Source organism: Coffea arabica, chromosome 8c (genome assembly GCF_036785885.1).
Source record: "Coffea arabica cultivar ET-39 chromosome 8c, Coffea Arabica ET-39 HiFi, whole genome shotgun sequence".
NCBI classification, from domain to species: Eukaryota; Viridiplantae; Streptophyta; class Magnoliopsida; order Gentianales; family Rubiaceae; genus Coffea; species Coffea arabica.
Genome location: NC_092325.1, coordinates 31,195,811 through 31,213,503, shown reverse-complemented (window position 1 = coordinate 31,213,503; position 17,693 = coordinate 31,195,811). Strand labels below are relative to the sequence as shown.

General features: G+C 32.1%; 1 protein-coding gene across 1 annotated transcript; it reads right to left on the bottom strand.

The window, feature by feature from the left end:
* Window positions 1-1,147: 1,147 nt before the first annotated feature.
* LOC113705641 (protein ENHANCED DISEASE RESISTANCE 2-like) lies at window positions 1,148-2,455 on the bottom strand. Its single transcript, XM_027227557.2, has one exon. The coding sequence runs from the start codon at window positions 2,259-2,261 to the stop codon at window positions 1,287-1,289; it is 975 nt and encodes a 324-aa protein (XP_027083358.1). The 5' UTR covers window positions 2,262-2,455; the 3' UTR covers window positions 1,148-1,286.
* Between the last annotated feature and the right edge of the window lie 15,238 nt (window positions 2,456-17,693).

The window sequence follows — 17,693 nt, the reverse complement described above, 5'->3', positions numbered from 1 at the left end:
GGAAATTGTAATGGTGATGTCAGCAAATATATTTGGCCAAATAATTGGCTGTCCAAACACACAAATTGTTATTATTATGAAAAGTCATTGCCGCGTGAAACACTGCAATCTAGAGTTTGATTCCTTAGGCATTGTGACAGGAATTGTGCGATGATACCTTGCTGCGTGGCTCATGCATTGGCTCACGGTGAGTTGATTCAGAATAATGCTTTTAATCTTAGGATGGAACAAGGCGAACGAGACATTACAAGATTGTTGGAATCATAAAAACTGCTACTAGAAGATGTTGGAATCATTGTCGAATCCAAAAAAGTTCGTGCATTTCCCTTAGAAGAAAAAAAAAAAAAGGTTTCCTATCCTACTTTCATTTTTACTAAAATTTTTGAAGCAAAAGACAATAATTTTCTTTTTAGTAAAATGGCCCAAATACCCGAACACCAATGAATGTTTCCTCAAACTTGGAAATATTCCCATGAATGTATAAATACCTATATTCGAATTTGACTATAAAACACTATAATTGTTTAATTGTTTGCTTAAGATAACTGCTTAAACAAACTTCACAAAATCCTGCGCTCAACTAGAAGACTCCTAATCCATCTGTCAAAAACTCCCCTTTCTCTTGTTTATTTATAAGGCTTAGATAGCAAACAAACCTTTTTTCGAGAAGTATACAAAGGCAAGAAATCTGCTTTAGCATTCAGTAACTGTCAATGACTCAGTAGAGTACCTACCCAAAAAAACTATCAACAGAGTAAGGCTTAAAATCCCAAAGGTAACCATAAAAGGAAATCAAATTTCCCTAAATTTGATAGCCATCAAATCTACACAAGATAACCATCAAGAAAGTTCCCTTAATTTGATACAGTAACTATCAATGATAACCATCAAGAAAGTTCCCTTAATTTGATCCAATACAAATTCCTGATTTCCAGCTTTCATCAAAATTGGTTCTCCATCTAATTTGTTTTCCCTACTATAGTATTGCTGAGATAAAATCAGAACCTTTCACCGATGATTCGATAAATATCAAATTAACATAATGAACATAATAAAACACATATAACGTAAAAAAAAAAAGTTAATTCCACGGAGAAACTAAATAAATTATTTTAAGAAAAGGAAAATAATAAAAAAAAGCCCCACATTAATTATCTACACTAAAATCACATTAGAAAGGGCTTAATTCTCATAAATTAGCAGCCCAGATTTTTTCCACATAACAGAAATTACAGGGGAAAATTAAATAACAAAGAAAAATTTACCTCAGAACCTAATAATTTCCCTTATTCCATTCCATTATTACTGCCCTCTTCAGCCTGCACTTTACTTTTACTGCAGCTACTATTACTATTACTACCATTCGGGTGCCCACTATGGAGCCCCCTCTTAAACGACACCGCATTGCTACTATTCTCCACATAAGTCGCCGACGACATCTCCATCTGACAAATCCTCACCGCCCCGAACAGCTTCTCCGGCAACTCATCCTCCGACTGCGCCTCTACCAAAAACCCCATATCAATCGTCACTGCCGTGACGTACCCCAATGCCAAGTGCAAAATCGCGCTGGCAATCGCCGAGCTCCCAATATCCACGTCGATTTCGAGGTAATTATCGCCGACAAAATAATTGCACTTGAGCGCTTTTCCCAGTAAACAGGCGGCGTAATTCCCGACCGCGGCCTTCACAATCCACGGCCCCTTGACTATCCGATTCACGATCTTGAACCTGCTGTTCCGGAAATTATCGTCGCCGTGGACGAACCGGTAGAGGAGAGAGCCCGGTTGGAGGCCTTCGCCTTCCTTAGTGGCGAAGTAAAATACTGCGCTGTGGTGGTCCCGGCCGGGGACTTGGAGATTGACAGCTACGAGGAAAGTTTTCAGACTCTTTCCTTGAAGATTGGAGGATTTGAGTGAGTTCATGACTCGGTTATCGGGTCGGGCGAGGACATGGTCCAGCTTGGCATTGGATCGGAGCCAATCGACGCCGGCAGGTTGGAGAAGCCAGGGGCCGGAGGGTACTTTTGTCTTTTTAGTCAAGTAGTTGGGTCCACGGAGAGAGAATACATCACCTGGAGGTGAAGCCCAGCCGTTGGATCCAGTGTGGAGATCTACGTGCTTTAAGGATCCGCCGTTGATGGCTTCTTGTCTCCAGTCTTCAACTCCGGCGCCTTGGCCTTCCGCGGCGGCAACGGTGGTGGAGCTCCGGTGGCTGTGGTGATGATGGTGGTGCTTTTGCTTCTGCTTTGTCGGGCACATTTTCCCTTTTTTTTTTCCTTCCCCCTTTGTCTCTAGGATACTGTGGAGATATTTATATGTCCGGGGAAATGGATTCTACTGATTCAGTGGAGAGTGCCGAGAAATGAGTGGAACATGGTTTATATCTAGTCGAGGGATTTGGTACAAGAGTGCCCTTGAAACTGAAGAAAACTTCAACTGTGCCCTTGAAGGAATTAATGGCAAGACGACAGCTAATTATGATGAGTAAATATCGCGGCACGCTGGCGTGGAGTTGGTGACTTTTTGTCATATTGCGATTAGAATTTATGGCCTTTTTGGCAGGCATTATGATTTATGAATTTAGGGATGACAATTTCGCTAGCCTCCATAAAATTACACAAACCTTCTCTGTTGTGATTAAGGTTTTGATAATAAAATTAGTTCAATTAAAAAATAATATTAAAAAAGGATTTTAAGAAGAGAAATGAAACTTTTGTTTCATAAATACTCCTTATATATGTATAAAAGTTGTATCGGTAAAAGAATAAAAATAATTAAGAGATATAATCAATTAATACGCATATTTCATCACTCAAAAAGTTCACATTTAATAAATTAAATAATACAAATAAGTAACAAAACCGCACTAATAATCACAAGATTTAGTAAAACAGACTAATCATCTCTTTTAACATGATATTTGTTGTGATTCTTGTGATTTTAAACAACTATTTTTGAATTTTGCCTTTATTTTTCTTCCTTTCTTCTTTACTTTTATGAAATTACCTTACAACTGCCACAATTTTAAGAGTTTTAAAAAAAATATCCGCATGAACAACTTTTTTTTGCCCTATATTTTTCTCTTCTACCAAAGTCTTTCTTCTCACATTGTGTACGACTAATTTTTGATCATTATCAAATTCTATCAATCACAAAATAACATCACTAGGTACATCAATTGATGTTATATTGTAATTACAAGTCATCGTTCATCATTAAAGAAATTTTCAATAGTTATTTTAGTTAATTAGTGCTCTAATTACTTAATCGTTAGATATTAGTAAAAGAGAAATGAGGGGAAAAGAAAAGCAAATTTCAAAAAAACTTTTGTTCACAATAATCATATCAAAAGAGATTACTAGTCTGTTTTATTGAATCTTGTTATCATTAGTGCAGTTTTGTTACTTATTTGTGTTGTCTAATTTATTAAATGTAAACTATTTGAATAGTGAAATATGTGTATTAATTGTTTCTAATTTTTAATTAATTTCATTCTTTTACTAATATAATTTATATACATGCATAAGGGATATTTATACCAATTTACTAAATGGGTATAATTGAATAACCCACCAAATTCAATGAAACTCATTTAGACATCTCCATCATCACTTATAATTCATGATACAAACCTGATGCATTCAAGCTATATCTGCCAGAAGGATACTAAGATTATTGAACTCATTGGTGGAGACTTTCATGCATTAATATTGGTGAAGCCTTGCATATAGTGGAATGTTTGATTTTTCAGCCTTCACAAATATTTGATGCATTTATTATGCATATAGATATCCTACTTAATTTTTTTTAGATTTTTCATTTTGTCATAATGTTAACTACTTTTGTTTCATTTATTATTATTATTTGTTGATTTTATCTTGTCATTTTATTTTTTCGTAGTTTGTTAACTTGCTCAATTTTCAATATTATCAATTTATGACAAACTTTAACTTCCTTTCCTACCTTTTCAAAATGAAAATTTACACCTATGTTCTGGTCTGATCCTTGAACTATAGAGTCTTTTAATTTGGTGAAATGATACAACTCGATTTTGCTAGAAGCAACAAAAAATATCACTGTTGTGCCCTCCACTGACAAATTAAGAAGATTGACTACCTCCTCAATTGTCAGAGTCATCTCCTTGTTTTCTATCCTAAATGTTGAACAGTTAGGATCCTATAATTGAATCAAAACCTCTACCAAGTACCTATCTGATTTAATGTTTTTTTTTTAAGGAATCTGATTTAATGTTTTTGAAATCCCCAATTGGTCCTAGATGAGAGGTTAATTGATTAATTTCAGGGTTAATCACATCTTATCCCTTTAAAGAATACCCCATTTCTCAGTTTATCCCCTAATCTTTAATTTTGCTCACTCAACCCCCTTTAGAGCAAAATTGCCCTTGCATTATTTTGACTTTTCATTTACCTTGTTTTCCTTTCTTTTATTTCTTTTTTTCTTTCTTTTTTATTTAATTCTTCCTCTTTCCCAAAAAATCTTCACCTTAATGATTGAAATTAAAAAAGAGGAATTGCAGAGATCTATCTTCTCCTTAAATGATTAAAAAAATATTCAACTCACTTTCCTAAAATACAATTTTTTAGCCTTTCAATTCTTTTAATTTTGGGTTTTCCTCTTTCCTTTCTAGTTTCTTATTTTATTCCTAAGAAAATATCTTAAGATGAAATTGTGACCTGATTAATAATCATCAATTGAAATTTGTGACACGTGGCATCATACAAAAAATCAAAATTAGTTTTTGATGTCTTTTAAACCTTCACCCAAAAATATGCAACTACAAACTCAAAACAAAAATTTTCGTTGAAATAGAATTTCTATTGGGAAGGATGAAAGAGAGAAGAAAGAGAAAAAGAAATAAAAGAAAGGAAAACAATTCATCTTATGATATTTTCTTGAAAATAAAATGAGAAACTAGAAAGGAAAAAGGAAAACTTAAAATTAAAAGAATTGAAAGGCTAAAAAAATTGTATTTTAGGAAAGTGAGTTGAATATTTTTTTAATCATTTAAGGAGAAGATAGATCTCTGCAATTCCTCTTTTTTAATTTCAATCATTAAGGTGAAGATTTTTGTGGGAAAAAGAAAGAATTAAATAAAGAAAAAAGAGAAAAAGAAATAAAAGAAAGGAAAACAAGGTAAATGAAAAGTCAAAATAATACAAGGGCAATTTTGTCCTAAAAGGCGTTAAATGAGCAAAATTAAAGGTTAGGGGGTAAACTGAGAAATGAGATATTTTTTAAGGGGATAAAATGTGATTAACCCATAATTTCACTGGATGAGAGAAACACTGGCCATTTTTTAACCTTCATTGGAACCACCAACAGTTGCTTGACTAGTTGAGATCTATGCATCTGAAGCATGTAGTCCGGATCAAATGTCTTACCTACAAGTTTCACTTCTCCAGTTTTACAAAAATTTAAAGATGAATATCCCATAGAGGGTTAGATACCTAAGGGAAGACAAGGATACAATTAATCCACTTAAAGTATACCTTATTTCTCACTTTACCTCCTAACCTTTTATTTTGCTCACTTAACCCCCTATAGGATAAAATTACCCTTCCATTATTTTGACTTTTCATTTAGCTTTTTTCCTCGCTTTTATTTCTTTTTCTCTCACTTTTCCCTTTCATCCTTCCCAATAGAAAACTCCATCTCAACGGAAATTTTTATTTTGAGTTTGTAATTGCATTTTTGGGTGAAGGGTTAAAAGGCATCAAAAACTAATTTTAATTTTTTGTATGACGACACGTGTCACAAATTTCAATTGATGATTTTTAATCCGGTCACAATTTCATCTTATGATATTTTCTTGAGAATAAAATGAGAAACTAGAAAAGAAAGAGGAAAAAACAAAATTAAAATATTTGAAAGGCTAAAAAAATTGTCTTTTAGGAAAGTGATTTGAATATTTTTTTTAATCATTTAAGGAGAAGATAGATCTCTACAATTTCTCTTTTTTAATTTCAATCACTAAGATGAAGATTTTTGTGGGAAAGAGAAAGAATTAAAGAAAGAAAAAAGAGGCAAAGAAAATAAAAGAGCACAAAAGGGGAAAGAGAAAAAAAGAGTTTAGAATAATAGAGGGACAATTTTGTCCAATAGGGGATAAAGTGAGACAAAAAAATGGTTAGGGGATAAAATGAGAAATGAGGCATACTTTAAGGGGATTGATTGTGATTAACCCTATTCCTGAATTGGGATTCCCTAAATGGCAATCCCTCTATGGTTGATGCATGATGCCAGTTTATTAAAATAAGTAAATATGCAGCGCGATAATTGAACCATGACCTGAAGGTGCCCAATTCGGATGTTGGGGTAAACTTAAAATAATATGCAATATATATACACACACACACATAGCTTTAACGCAATAAACTAAAATTTAAACGTGCAATAACTCAATCTAAAGGGAGATTTCTCCTAAATGAGTGCCATGTCAGAACTGATATTTTTAAAACTTATGAATGCAAGACAAAAGAAGAAAACAATAGTTAGTTTATTGATAAATAACACATAACACATTGGACTAACAAAATGATACAGAAATATAAGGTAAAGAAAAAAAAGAGTAAAATCCCTCCCCTCATATCTAGTGTTTCTAATAGAGTAAAGGTAGACTCTATTCTGGATGAGGCTAGACTTAACTAATGCATTTACATTTGATAAGGTTTCAAATCCTTAAACCTTCAAACCAAAAGGCAAAAAGTCATCAATCCTAAGATCTTTAGTCGGTGGCTTGAGTGATACTCCAAACACTGCTACATGCACGTCATTCCACAACCACATGTCCAGTGGATCAATCCTGCTCTTAATAGGGAAGAGTACTATAACAACCACTAAAAGAAAAAAAATAAAGGGTTAAAAAGAAACAGCGTATGAACGTATGAAATGCTCATTTGAGGGGAAGGATTAAATACCATTAAACATGTATGAAAATTCTAGGGTAACATTGCTTCCCACCAAAAATGTAAAGCATGATACAAGTAAGTAAATACAAGTAAGTAAATAAAAATAAACAAACTATTCATTACATACGAGAAGGACAAGGAATGAATATGATTACGAAATGTAAAAGATCCTAAAAAGGAAAATGCAACATAAGCCATCAAATATGATATGCAAAAGGGTTAGAAAAGGAAAAGACGACTAAATCAAGTGCTCGAACTCATTAGGATATTCTAATAGAGTTGCCAAGCTGTCGTGCCCCATTTTTTGCAATAAAAAGGTATTTATAAAAAAAATATGTTTTTCATTTTAAAACATAAGTGTAAAAGGGTCTAAAATGAGACATTAAAAAATGTGACAGTTTGGCCCCAAAATTTAGTCTAAAAAGGGTTTTTAAAAAAATGAGAGTCGTCACTTGGTATTGAGTGTAGGTGTACCAAGTTACCCAAATAAAGTTTAAGAGAAAAATAAAAATAAAATAAAACAAAACCCTATTTTAGACGATTCCAGATCTTTGAAAATAAGAGAAAAAGGTTCGGGAGTCACAGTTGAAAAAAAGAAAGGTAAAGATTAGATCAGTTAAAACCTAAGGCACCCTTTCAACTTAACCAAAGCTAGTTGTGAGATTTAGTTAAAATTTTCCTATTTTAACCCTTAAACCTATTACGTTTGAATATTTCCTATATGGATCCAAAACCTAAATTCAAAGGAGATATCGAAAGGGGCAAAATATCCATTCAAGAACCAATTGATACCAATCGCATTAATTGCGAAACCTAAAATAATTCTTTGAAGGGTTCATAAGTATGCAAAAAAGAGACCTAAAAAAGAAATAAATTTATAATGTATATATAAGTATGTATGACCAAAGTGAGGGGAATGTAACATAATGAGTACGGAGGGCGAAAACTCATGATACAATTTTCCTTCTTAAAGAGAGTTAATAGGGTCTTGAAGTTAAAGAGTTATAATAACCTAATTTATATATTCAATGGGTGACTCATTTAATCTAAGCGAGCAAATGAACTAACTTATTTTCTAATTTTGTAAATGGAATGTAGTTCTAAACGATGTGGTTCACACATATAGGGGTAAGGGAATAATATAAGAGAAACTATCATGCAAATGAGAAAAGATTCTAAAAATAGAAAAATATGTATGAAATGAAAAAAAAATTACACACAAACATGAATCTAGCGTGTGGATGATCTAAGGGTCTAGCATTTGATTAGCTCATTTCTATAAATCCTCACTAGCATTGGACTACCAAGAAAATAGAGAGAGAAGTCACAACTAGCATTGGACTAGTGTGATGATGTCATGCGTTTATTATTTAAAATAAAGCATATAAAATAGCGATTAAAACAAATCAACACATAGAATCACATAGAGCATATAATACATATGTATAATATTTTGGTGCAAAGTCCTAAGAAAAGCGGGTAAAATACATAAACACATAAGACACATAAATACAAAAAAATCTATCCATTACAGTAAGGGGTCTAACTACAATTTAACGGGAAAGTATGAGAAAATAAATCTGTCTAATCTATCTATTGCATTTAGAGACCTAACTACTATCAAAAATAGGAAAATATAATAAAATAAATCTGTCTGTCCTATCTATTATATTCATCTATCTAATTACAATTTTTGTAGAAAAAAGAAAAAATATTACCTATCTATTACAACTTGAGTATTCAAGTACCCCTAAATAGTTACAAAATATAAATTAAATAAATATAAAAATTTAATATGAGCTTAAAACAAATAAATAAATAAAAGAAAAGTAAAAATATATAAACATATAGGATTATAGAAGATCACATAATCAGAATTCAAAAGGTAATAGGGGTACCTCCTTTATTGAAATAGTGACTAAATGAGGGAATGCTGCCCTTTTCATGCCCAAAAAATCAACAAAAAGATCAATACACCAATTTAATTGGAAATACATTAGAAGAGAAAACAAACATAGACCAAATTCACCTTATTATGCAAAAAAATGTAAATAAACTTAAAACACCTAAAATTTACAAATTAAACACATTTAAATGAAACATAATTAGCAATTAAAGAAGGGGAAATAATTGTAATTGAAAAATTGAAAAAATTGAAAAAATCAGATAGTTTTTAAGGTCAAAATATATTTTTAAAAAAATTAAGGATCAAAATTAAATAAAGATAAAATTAGGGGTCAAAATGCAATTAAATTAAGGGTCGAAAATAAAGAAATTAAAAATAATTGAACCAAAATAAAATTACTCAAAAAATTAGGGATCAAATTGAAAGAGTTGGTTTCTAATTTGAAAAAAAAAAGAATAAACAAGTTGAGTAGCCATTTTTTTAGAGTTTGGGCCAAACTTTTTTAGCGCAAAAGAAAGATGCAAGCCATTTTCACTTAAAAAATAAACAAGCCCAATTGGAAATTTAAACAAACCCAAAAATAAATATATGTAAACTAAATGCAAAAACCCAACTATAAGCCCAACAAAAATAAAATACAAATCCAAAATGAAATAAAAGAAAGCCCATCCTTTTTTATTTTTCTTCCTTTTCTTTCTTTATTCTTTTTCTTCTTCCCTTCCTTCTTCTTTTTCTTGGGCAAGCTGAACCTTCTCCTCCGCCAGCGACCATGGTTGACACTGTCGGCCGCCAGTCGCTGACAACCTCTTCGGTTACAAAATTTCATTAAAATTCACAAAAATTCTTGATTTTTCTCGTAGAATCTATTTTTGGCTTTACTTTTTGCAAAATGCAAACAAAAAGTGATGAGAATGTAAGTTTACAGTCAGGTTTCTCTCTCCTCCAATACCACTTGAATCACTTTCAAATCTTACAAAAACCATACCAAAACGATGTCCACAGGATAGACAATGCAATCATAGTTCTAACTTAACATGAGATAACATAAATCTTTACAAATTAAAGCCAAAAAACATATTGCATTCAAGAAACCCATTTCATGTATTCTGGGCCCAAAATTTTCAAATTTAATTTTGTGAAAATCGTAGCAAGTCTCCTGGTATCTAAACTAATCCACTATTAACGACGGCACAAACTCATCAAAACTCCATATTGTCCTCTCTGGGGCAAGCAAATAATGCAAAAACCTTAAACCAAATAAGCTGTAAAATAATGATAAGGGAGAAAGAATTATTACAAATGTTTTAGACATCCGACAATGGTGATGGAGGTTGTGGCCTAGACAAACCCAACAGTAGCAACGACTCCCTAACTTCTTTCTTGATCTTTTATTTTCATACCAGCCATTCCTTTGTTGCTTATGTGATGTGTGTGTGTGAACTTTGGGAAAGCAGAGGGACCAAGAGAGAGAGATTGGAGGGAGTTGGAGTGTGCAAGTGAGAAAATTTTGAGAAAGAGGGAAGCTGAGAGAGGAATTGGAGGGAGTTGTTGGAGGGGTTTGTGTTGGTGATCATGATTTTTTTTTTTTGTACAAAGAAGAAAACTATAGAGAGGGATGGGAGGTAAAGTGTTGAATGGGATAAATGGGGTATTAGTTGAAAAAATGATTAGAAAGTGATTTTGTCTTTTCTTAATTTTCTTTTTCCTTTTTTCTTTTTTTAAGACAAACCAACAAAAATGAGAAAAATACACATCAGAATGCATGAAAATAAATGATTCATTAAATAGATAAAATTCAAGGAAATATTAAAAATTGACAAAAATTTGGTGTGTACACAAATAATTTAAAATTCTATTTCTCAATCCTTAACATTGTTCTCAACTAGGCTATCTTGTTTCATGATTCTATGTTTTTGTTTTAATCCACCTGCTTAATAGCAATATAATAAATGAAACTAGAAACATAATATGACAAGAAATATAATACTATCTATTATGTACTATCATATTATTATACATATACATAGACAGAATCTATATATACAACAACATAATCATATATTCTGTCCATATAGTTTTATTCTACACAGTGCTATCAGCTTATTTGGTCAAAAGGATTGTTCTTAAAGCTATATGTTTACCTACCACCAACCACCTTCTGTATTTCACATTCAAACTCCTTATGTCAATCTTCATATATACAATCCTACCAAACACATTATCTATTTATTTCTCTTGCAGGGTTTGTTTGGATAGTGAAATTATTCCAAGTAATATTTCGCTTGCATCATAAACACATTTTCTAATCCACCTTTTTATATTCTCAACTATTTTTTTAATCTCGCATACATCACATCACAAAAAAGTGTTACAGTAATTATTCCAAATAATATTTCAAACAATACTCTATCCAAATAATACTCTATCCAAAAAGTGCTGCAGTTTAATGAAGGCAGGACAATAAAAGCCTAAGGAAGAAACCTTTCTTCCGACTTTTTCAAACAGTGGTGTTCCATCAACCTTTAAATTCTAGCACCCTCTTTCATAACTAATAAACTTTCCATTATAATTCCTCTAGCAATAGGTTGTTACTTTTCAATGGATACAGAATAAGAAGTTCCAAGTCCATTGTTGCTACACCATCAATCAACAAGTCCATCACTGCTGCATCAACTAATAGTGTTATCCTATGCTATTTTTTCTAACCTTTCCCAACAACAAAGAGGTAACTATGTTATGAATATTCACATCTTATATCATCATTCTAATAGGTATCCATATCTTTCTCATACATGTATTAGTATAGAAGATATAGTTGCAGACTATACCACATGAACTTTCCACTCCTCAACTTGCACAACAAACAAATGACTACTATTACACAAGGATACAAAATGTGAAAATTTAAGATTAGTGATGAAAAATTTGAAGAAGGATGGATTAGGTTCATGACAGATAATCTACTTTATCCATCAAGTTCAATACTTCTACAATATAACGAAAACTTAAACTTTGGTGTGATAAATTTCACTGAACTCAAAATGCATACTTGTCACCATGGACTATACCACTTTCTAATATCCTATAGTAGCAATATCTTACAGAAACTGATGATAAGTATTATTTCTATTTCTCTTCCTTTTGTAAAGTCATATATTTGATATCTAATAGATGTAAATTTCTTTGTTTCTAGCAGATGTAAAACCTAAATTCATTCTATAGAAGAATGTATCCTCATCAATTCAACTAGATGTGGTTCACACTCTTACTGATTCCATAACTTTTTTATCAAATTTACACACAAAAAAAGACAACTTCGTGAATATCAATAGTTCTATTATAAGCACTTTTTCTCAGCTCTATACATTAAACAAGAAAAGGCTATGAAAGAAAAAAAAACACTTCATTTTTTGTTCCATTTGTCTTAACAGAAAGTCTCCAAGTTCCTTGAACACTTCATCAATGGAAACAAAACTCCAGTTCCGACTTTAGGATTAGATTACAAAGTATTTGAGGTTGGCATGCAAGGATGAAGGTACATTGATAGTTGGGATATATTCACCATGGCAAGCTGGTTTTCATACCATAGATAACTACTAGCTTTATAGTCCAAGTTTATAACAAAAATAGAGAGGAAAAATTGTATCCCTCATTTTACAAGTACCATGTTTACTCTTATTTGCGATATTCAACCCCTGATTTTAATAAATTCATCTTCTCATTTTAGTGCAAATATTGTTATTTCTACCGCATATTTTCCAAAATATCAACTTAACAAAAAAAGTACATTTATAGAAGAACATTAACTATTGAAACTCATAATTATATATACAAAATTTATCACAAACATAGAATCAGTACTAAGTAACAGACTGATGAACTCTATACACTATTTAGCTCTAAAACTACTCCTTCAAACATTATAGTTAACCGTCAATAGTTATGTATTTTCTCCATCTACACGTAGATCATCTATAACACTAGTTACAACAATGCTTTTATTTGTAGCTTCCACCTTTATGCATCTCGCAATTATCTGAAGGAAAGGTAAATTCATACGGCGTGTTAGAGCAGACTGGAGCACAAGAATCCACTTAGGATACTGATAAAAACGCTGGATAAAATCATATATTTCATTCCTTAAAAAAATGTTATTAGTATCAGCTCTAACCCTTCCTCTCAGGCTTCCATTATCTCTATCATGGCTAGCTAGGGAACCTCCAACACCAGCGAGTGAAACATAGGATTAAATTACTCTTTAGCATCCGGAAAAAAAATTAACAAGAACTTCAAATCTACGTTAATTGTAGTTCATCTGCAAAAATAAAAAACCTAAAAATATTAGATGAAATACTACTTGTATAGTAACAATTAAAGATATAACTTCTGCTTTTCTAAACCTTTGACTCAGTATATTTGTTTATAACAAAGAGGCAGTAACAAAGAAGCACATAAAGCAATGATATGTGACCATGTTTATCCCACCACAATGATAACACTATGTATAAAGCACACCCTACATACTATTCACACTAATTACACCATTAAACGTTATGAAAAAGTTCATAGCAAAGTTAACTATATGTTAAAGTTGAAAACAATATTGTTAATTAAAGCAAAAAAATCTAACCCAAAGAACTATATCTTGCTAACTTTTCCTATATCATGTGTCTATCTTCTATCGATAGAACTTTAAATCTCATGCAATTTTCTACCATGACATTTTGGATAAAATATTTTTGAACGCCTTTAATGATTACAATAATAAATTACTTTAAAAAATCTAATATTAAATATTATTTGGCCAAAAAAGGAAAAAAAGATATCAATTAATTATTTCCACCGACTAATTTAGAAATGTAAAACCAATGCAGAATTTAATAAGTAGCATATAAAATAATATATTTTAAACAAAAAAGACACATACCCTATGAGTTCCAGAATTACAATTGTACTCACTATACATTGTGACGATTGGAAAAATTTCCTTATATTTTTTCTTAAAATTCCCTTTTATTTGAAAATTATTACTTTATAATAGCCCTACTATTTAATCACCCCACAATAAATGTAAATGAACCTAGAAAGTAGGGTTTCACTTTTCGTGTTTTAAGTCAGCATGAATTAGGGTTTTACGCCTATCTGTAGTGCGGCTATCCGGTACGAAGTGTGGATCAAATTTGGGGATTAAAAGTGAGTTTTAGATGATATTAAGTGTATGATTAGAAGTGATAATAATAAGTTAGTGAATTATAAGTTAAAACCCTAGTATATGCGATTTAAGGAAAATCGGCTCGAACCGACGGGTACCGTTTGTTACCGGGTAAACACACCACTTGACCCATACTTTATTACCTTAATCTTCTCATTTTATTTCAGCTAATTAAACCTCAAAATATTTCATACATTAGCCACAATATTTAACCAAGAAAACAAGAGAAAAGAAAAAAAAATTGAGATGGATTTTGGTGGTGACAAGTGGAGGCTATCCAAGCACCTTTGACCCAAACCAAGACCAAGTCTTATAACCTTTCTTAGCCTCCAATCTTCTCCATTTTTTCAGCTGAAAATCGTGAGCTTGAGGTAGAGAGGGAGCAAGAGAAAGAACTCCATGTCATCTTGAGTTTGATCCATTTGAGCGAGAAAGCAAGATTCTAAACCGATTAAATCCTTCTTTGAGCACTTGGAAAGCTTGGTGTGCAAAAAGATTACAAGAAGAGGTGGTGGATAACTCTTATAAGCATCTTTGAGAGGTATATTGGCTGTCCTTTATCTTTGGTTCTTTTATTTTTGCTTAAGTTGCTATACAACCCATGTTTTGATTAAATTGGTAGCTATTCAAGTAGTTGTGATGATTTTGGGGGTATTAGTAAGGTAGGATTTTGTATTGTTCAGCCCTATTTCTTATTGTGTGGATGGTATATGATGTATACAAGTTTGTATATGAGGTAGTAGTGATGGTTTTGAGTTGGAAATGTGAATTATACCTTAAGTGTAACAAAATTCCAGAAGTGAAAATCCTTAGTGCCTTGTTCTGCCCGGTTTTAGTTCACCATGATAGAGGCCAAATTAGGATTAACACAAAACATGAAAGTTGTATAGAATGATGTTTTATAGATGTCTGAAAAATTTCAGCCCAATCCGAGCACTTTAGCATGTGAAAAGATAAAAATACCCCTGACTGCCATAGGTAGAACGTGAGGGACAGTTTTGACATTTCACCAATCTGATTGTATCTGTTCACCCTGATCCGTACTGAATTAGCATTTGACCAAAACATAGAATTTGTAGTGCTATGTCTTAGCTTTCCAACGGCGCTAAAAAGGCCTCAATCAGACTTCGATAGCTTGAGTTATTGTCGTTTAACCATAGTGCGGTTAGCTAACCTGTTTGTGAGATTTTGGTTTTGTACATTAAAATTTTGACCTAGCTACACTACGAACTGGACTGAGTGGTCTTCATCAAAGTTGTATCCCTTTCTCTTAGATTTGAAAAGGGATAAATTTCACCCCAATCTGATAAGCGTAGCTTTAGTTGTGTCCGTCACGCAAAACAACGTCAAAATCTGTCTTTTGTTTCTTGACTCAAACTTCGTTTCTGCACATGTTCCTAGCTTGGTTTTGTGCTTGTATGACGTTGAGCCTATTGAACGGCTATTATAATGAGCTTACTTACATTGTGTATGACTTTGGGACTGATTAAAGAAAAAAGGAAGCCATAAATGGCTGAAAAATAGGTAAATACAAAGGGTGTGCTGCCCAAATTTGCACTCGAGGGCTAGGTAGATGTACTCTTTTCACTTCCAAAACTATATTTATACTTTGTACAAGTAAACATTCGAATTTTCTTTGGTTCACCTAAACTTTGAGGGTTTACCTGTAATATTTTCTCTTGGTTATTATTAGGGTTTGTTTAGCTTCCTTTTCATATGATTTTACCCAAGACACTTGTTATACGTTATTTCTTTGCATATGAGTTAGTTTTGAACCAAACGAAGAGTTTTACAAAAATTTGAACAACTGTCTTTTCATATCCGGTCGTATTTTGAAGTGGCACTATTAATTTATTTTCAATGGAATTTTCTAAAAACCTTTTTGGTATGGTTTTGTGTTTAATTTGGAAAAACTCTTAGTTACTAATGTTCTCTAATTTAAATATACACTTTTCACCTTAAAACTCATATTTATGTATTGCACTAGTACGTATTTGGATTTTCTTTGAATCACTTAAGGTTTTTATAGTAGAAGCATAATGTGTTCTTTTGATTACTATTGGGGTTCCTTGGTGATTGAGGGTAATACCCGAAAGAATACTTTGGACGTTATTTCGCGTAAATAGATGAGTGTTCTTTGTTTGTTATGTTATTAACTATGTGACTTGTTGTGGATATTTGATTAAATGATAAATGTTTTTTCAAAATGAATTTTATTAGGCGAGTGTGTACTTTATCGCACTCGACCTAAATGAAATGTGAAATTTTCAATATTAAGTGTTTACATGTTAGTTGCGCATGTATGTAAGTCTTTTGGCTGAACTGGACCCTTGCCCTTCGTTGCCGATCGACTTGAGTCAGAAGCGGATTCAGTCGGGCGATTTGGTGACCCTGGGTGAAAGTTTGGTATACTCGAGTATTACTTTGTATTTTGGTGAAGCCTGGCCAACGTCCAGGAGGAGGTGAATGAAATGAAAGAATGAACGAGGGTTTTACTTACAAAAATACATTTTCAAATGATTGGAGAAATAAGGGGAATAACAGGAGAATGAACGAACGAATGAATGTATGACTCCTTGTGAGTTCGTATCCTTTTAATGAATGTGTTATTATCGCTTTCCATTGTAAATGTTTCTTGAATTATTGATACTCTATGTTTAATGTATTGGATTGATTGTTTGGTTATGTGTTCGAAACCTTATTGAGCTTTTAGTTCATCCCTTTAGTTTTGTTTTTCTTAACAGAGGAAGGCGAGTCAGGACAAGAGCTTTGTATCGACTAGTCTAGTTTAGTTTCTTGAATTTGGTAATGGTTCTCGCCCTAGTGCGTGGCATGGGCTGGATGTATGAAGATGGAGAACCTTTGTATATTCGATGGTTGTACTCCCTTTTGAAATAACAATGTATATAAGCTTTGCTTTAAGTTTTGGATTGTTGTTATGTTTATTATTGTGGGTTTCTTCTGGTTTTGATTGAGGATTGAAGTGAACGACTGAGTCCCGGCGAAAACTGGGCAGACGGTCCGCCGAACCCTTTGGTTCGCCTTAGAGGGAGGTGGGGCTGTCACATACATATCCAAATAGTTTAATACATATCTTTTACTAATCGTATTAACTTACTAAAAAAAATTTAACATGTTGCATTCTCCTTTAATAGGACTAGATCAGTTTGTATATGTTTATTTGCACAATTTTTATTTGCTTGCATTATCAACACATTTTTTAATCACATTTTTATCTCATATACATTATATAAAAAAAGTCTTACATTATTTTTTTTTAAAAAAAATTATCCTAAATAATCTCCTATCCAAACATAGTTACTATTTCTTAAGGTTTTTACCATCTAATATCTTTTTAAAACACCAATCCAACTATATCACATCACGTATATCCAATATATTAAAAGTCTTATTAGTCTTGTAACTAAATTTCTACTAATTATATATTGCATTGTTCTCATAATCGAAAAACTATTTATCACCCATTTCATTCATAGATAGCTTTTTTCCGTTTTGGACAAACTATATTTTTTACTGTTATTTACAAAATAATATATTAAAATTCTCTGCCTATTTAATATAAACTTACTAAATTGTATCCAATATAACTTTTGCTACATAGCAGCTACTTACCTACTTAACAT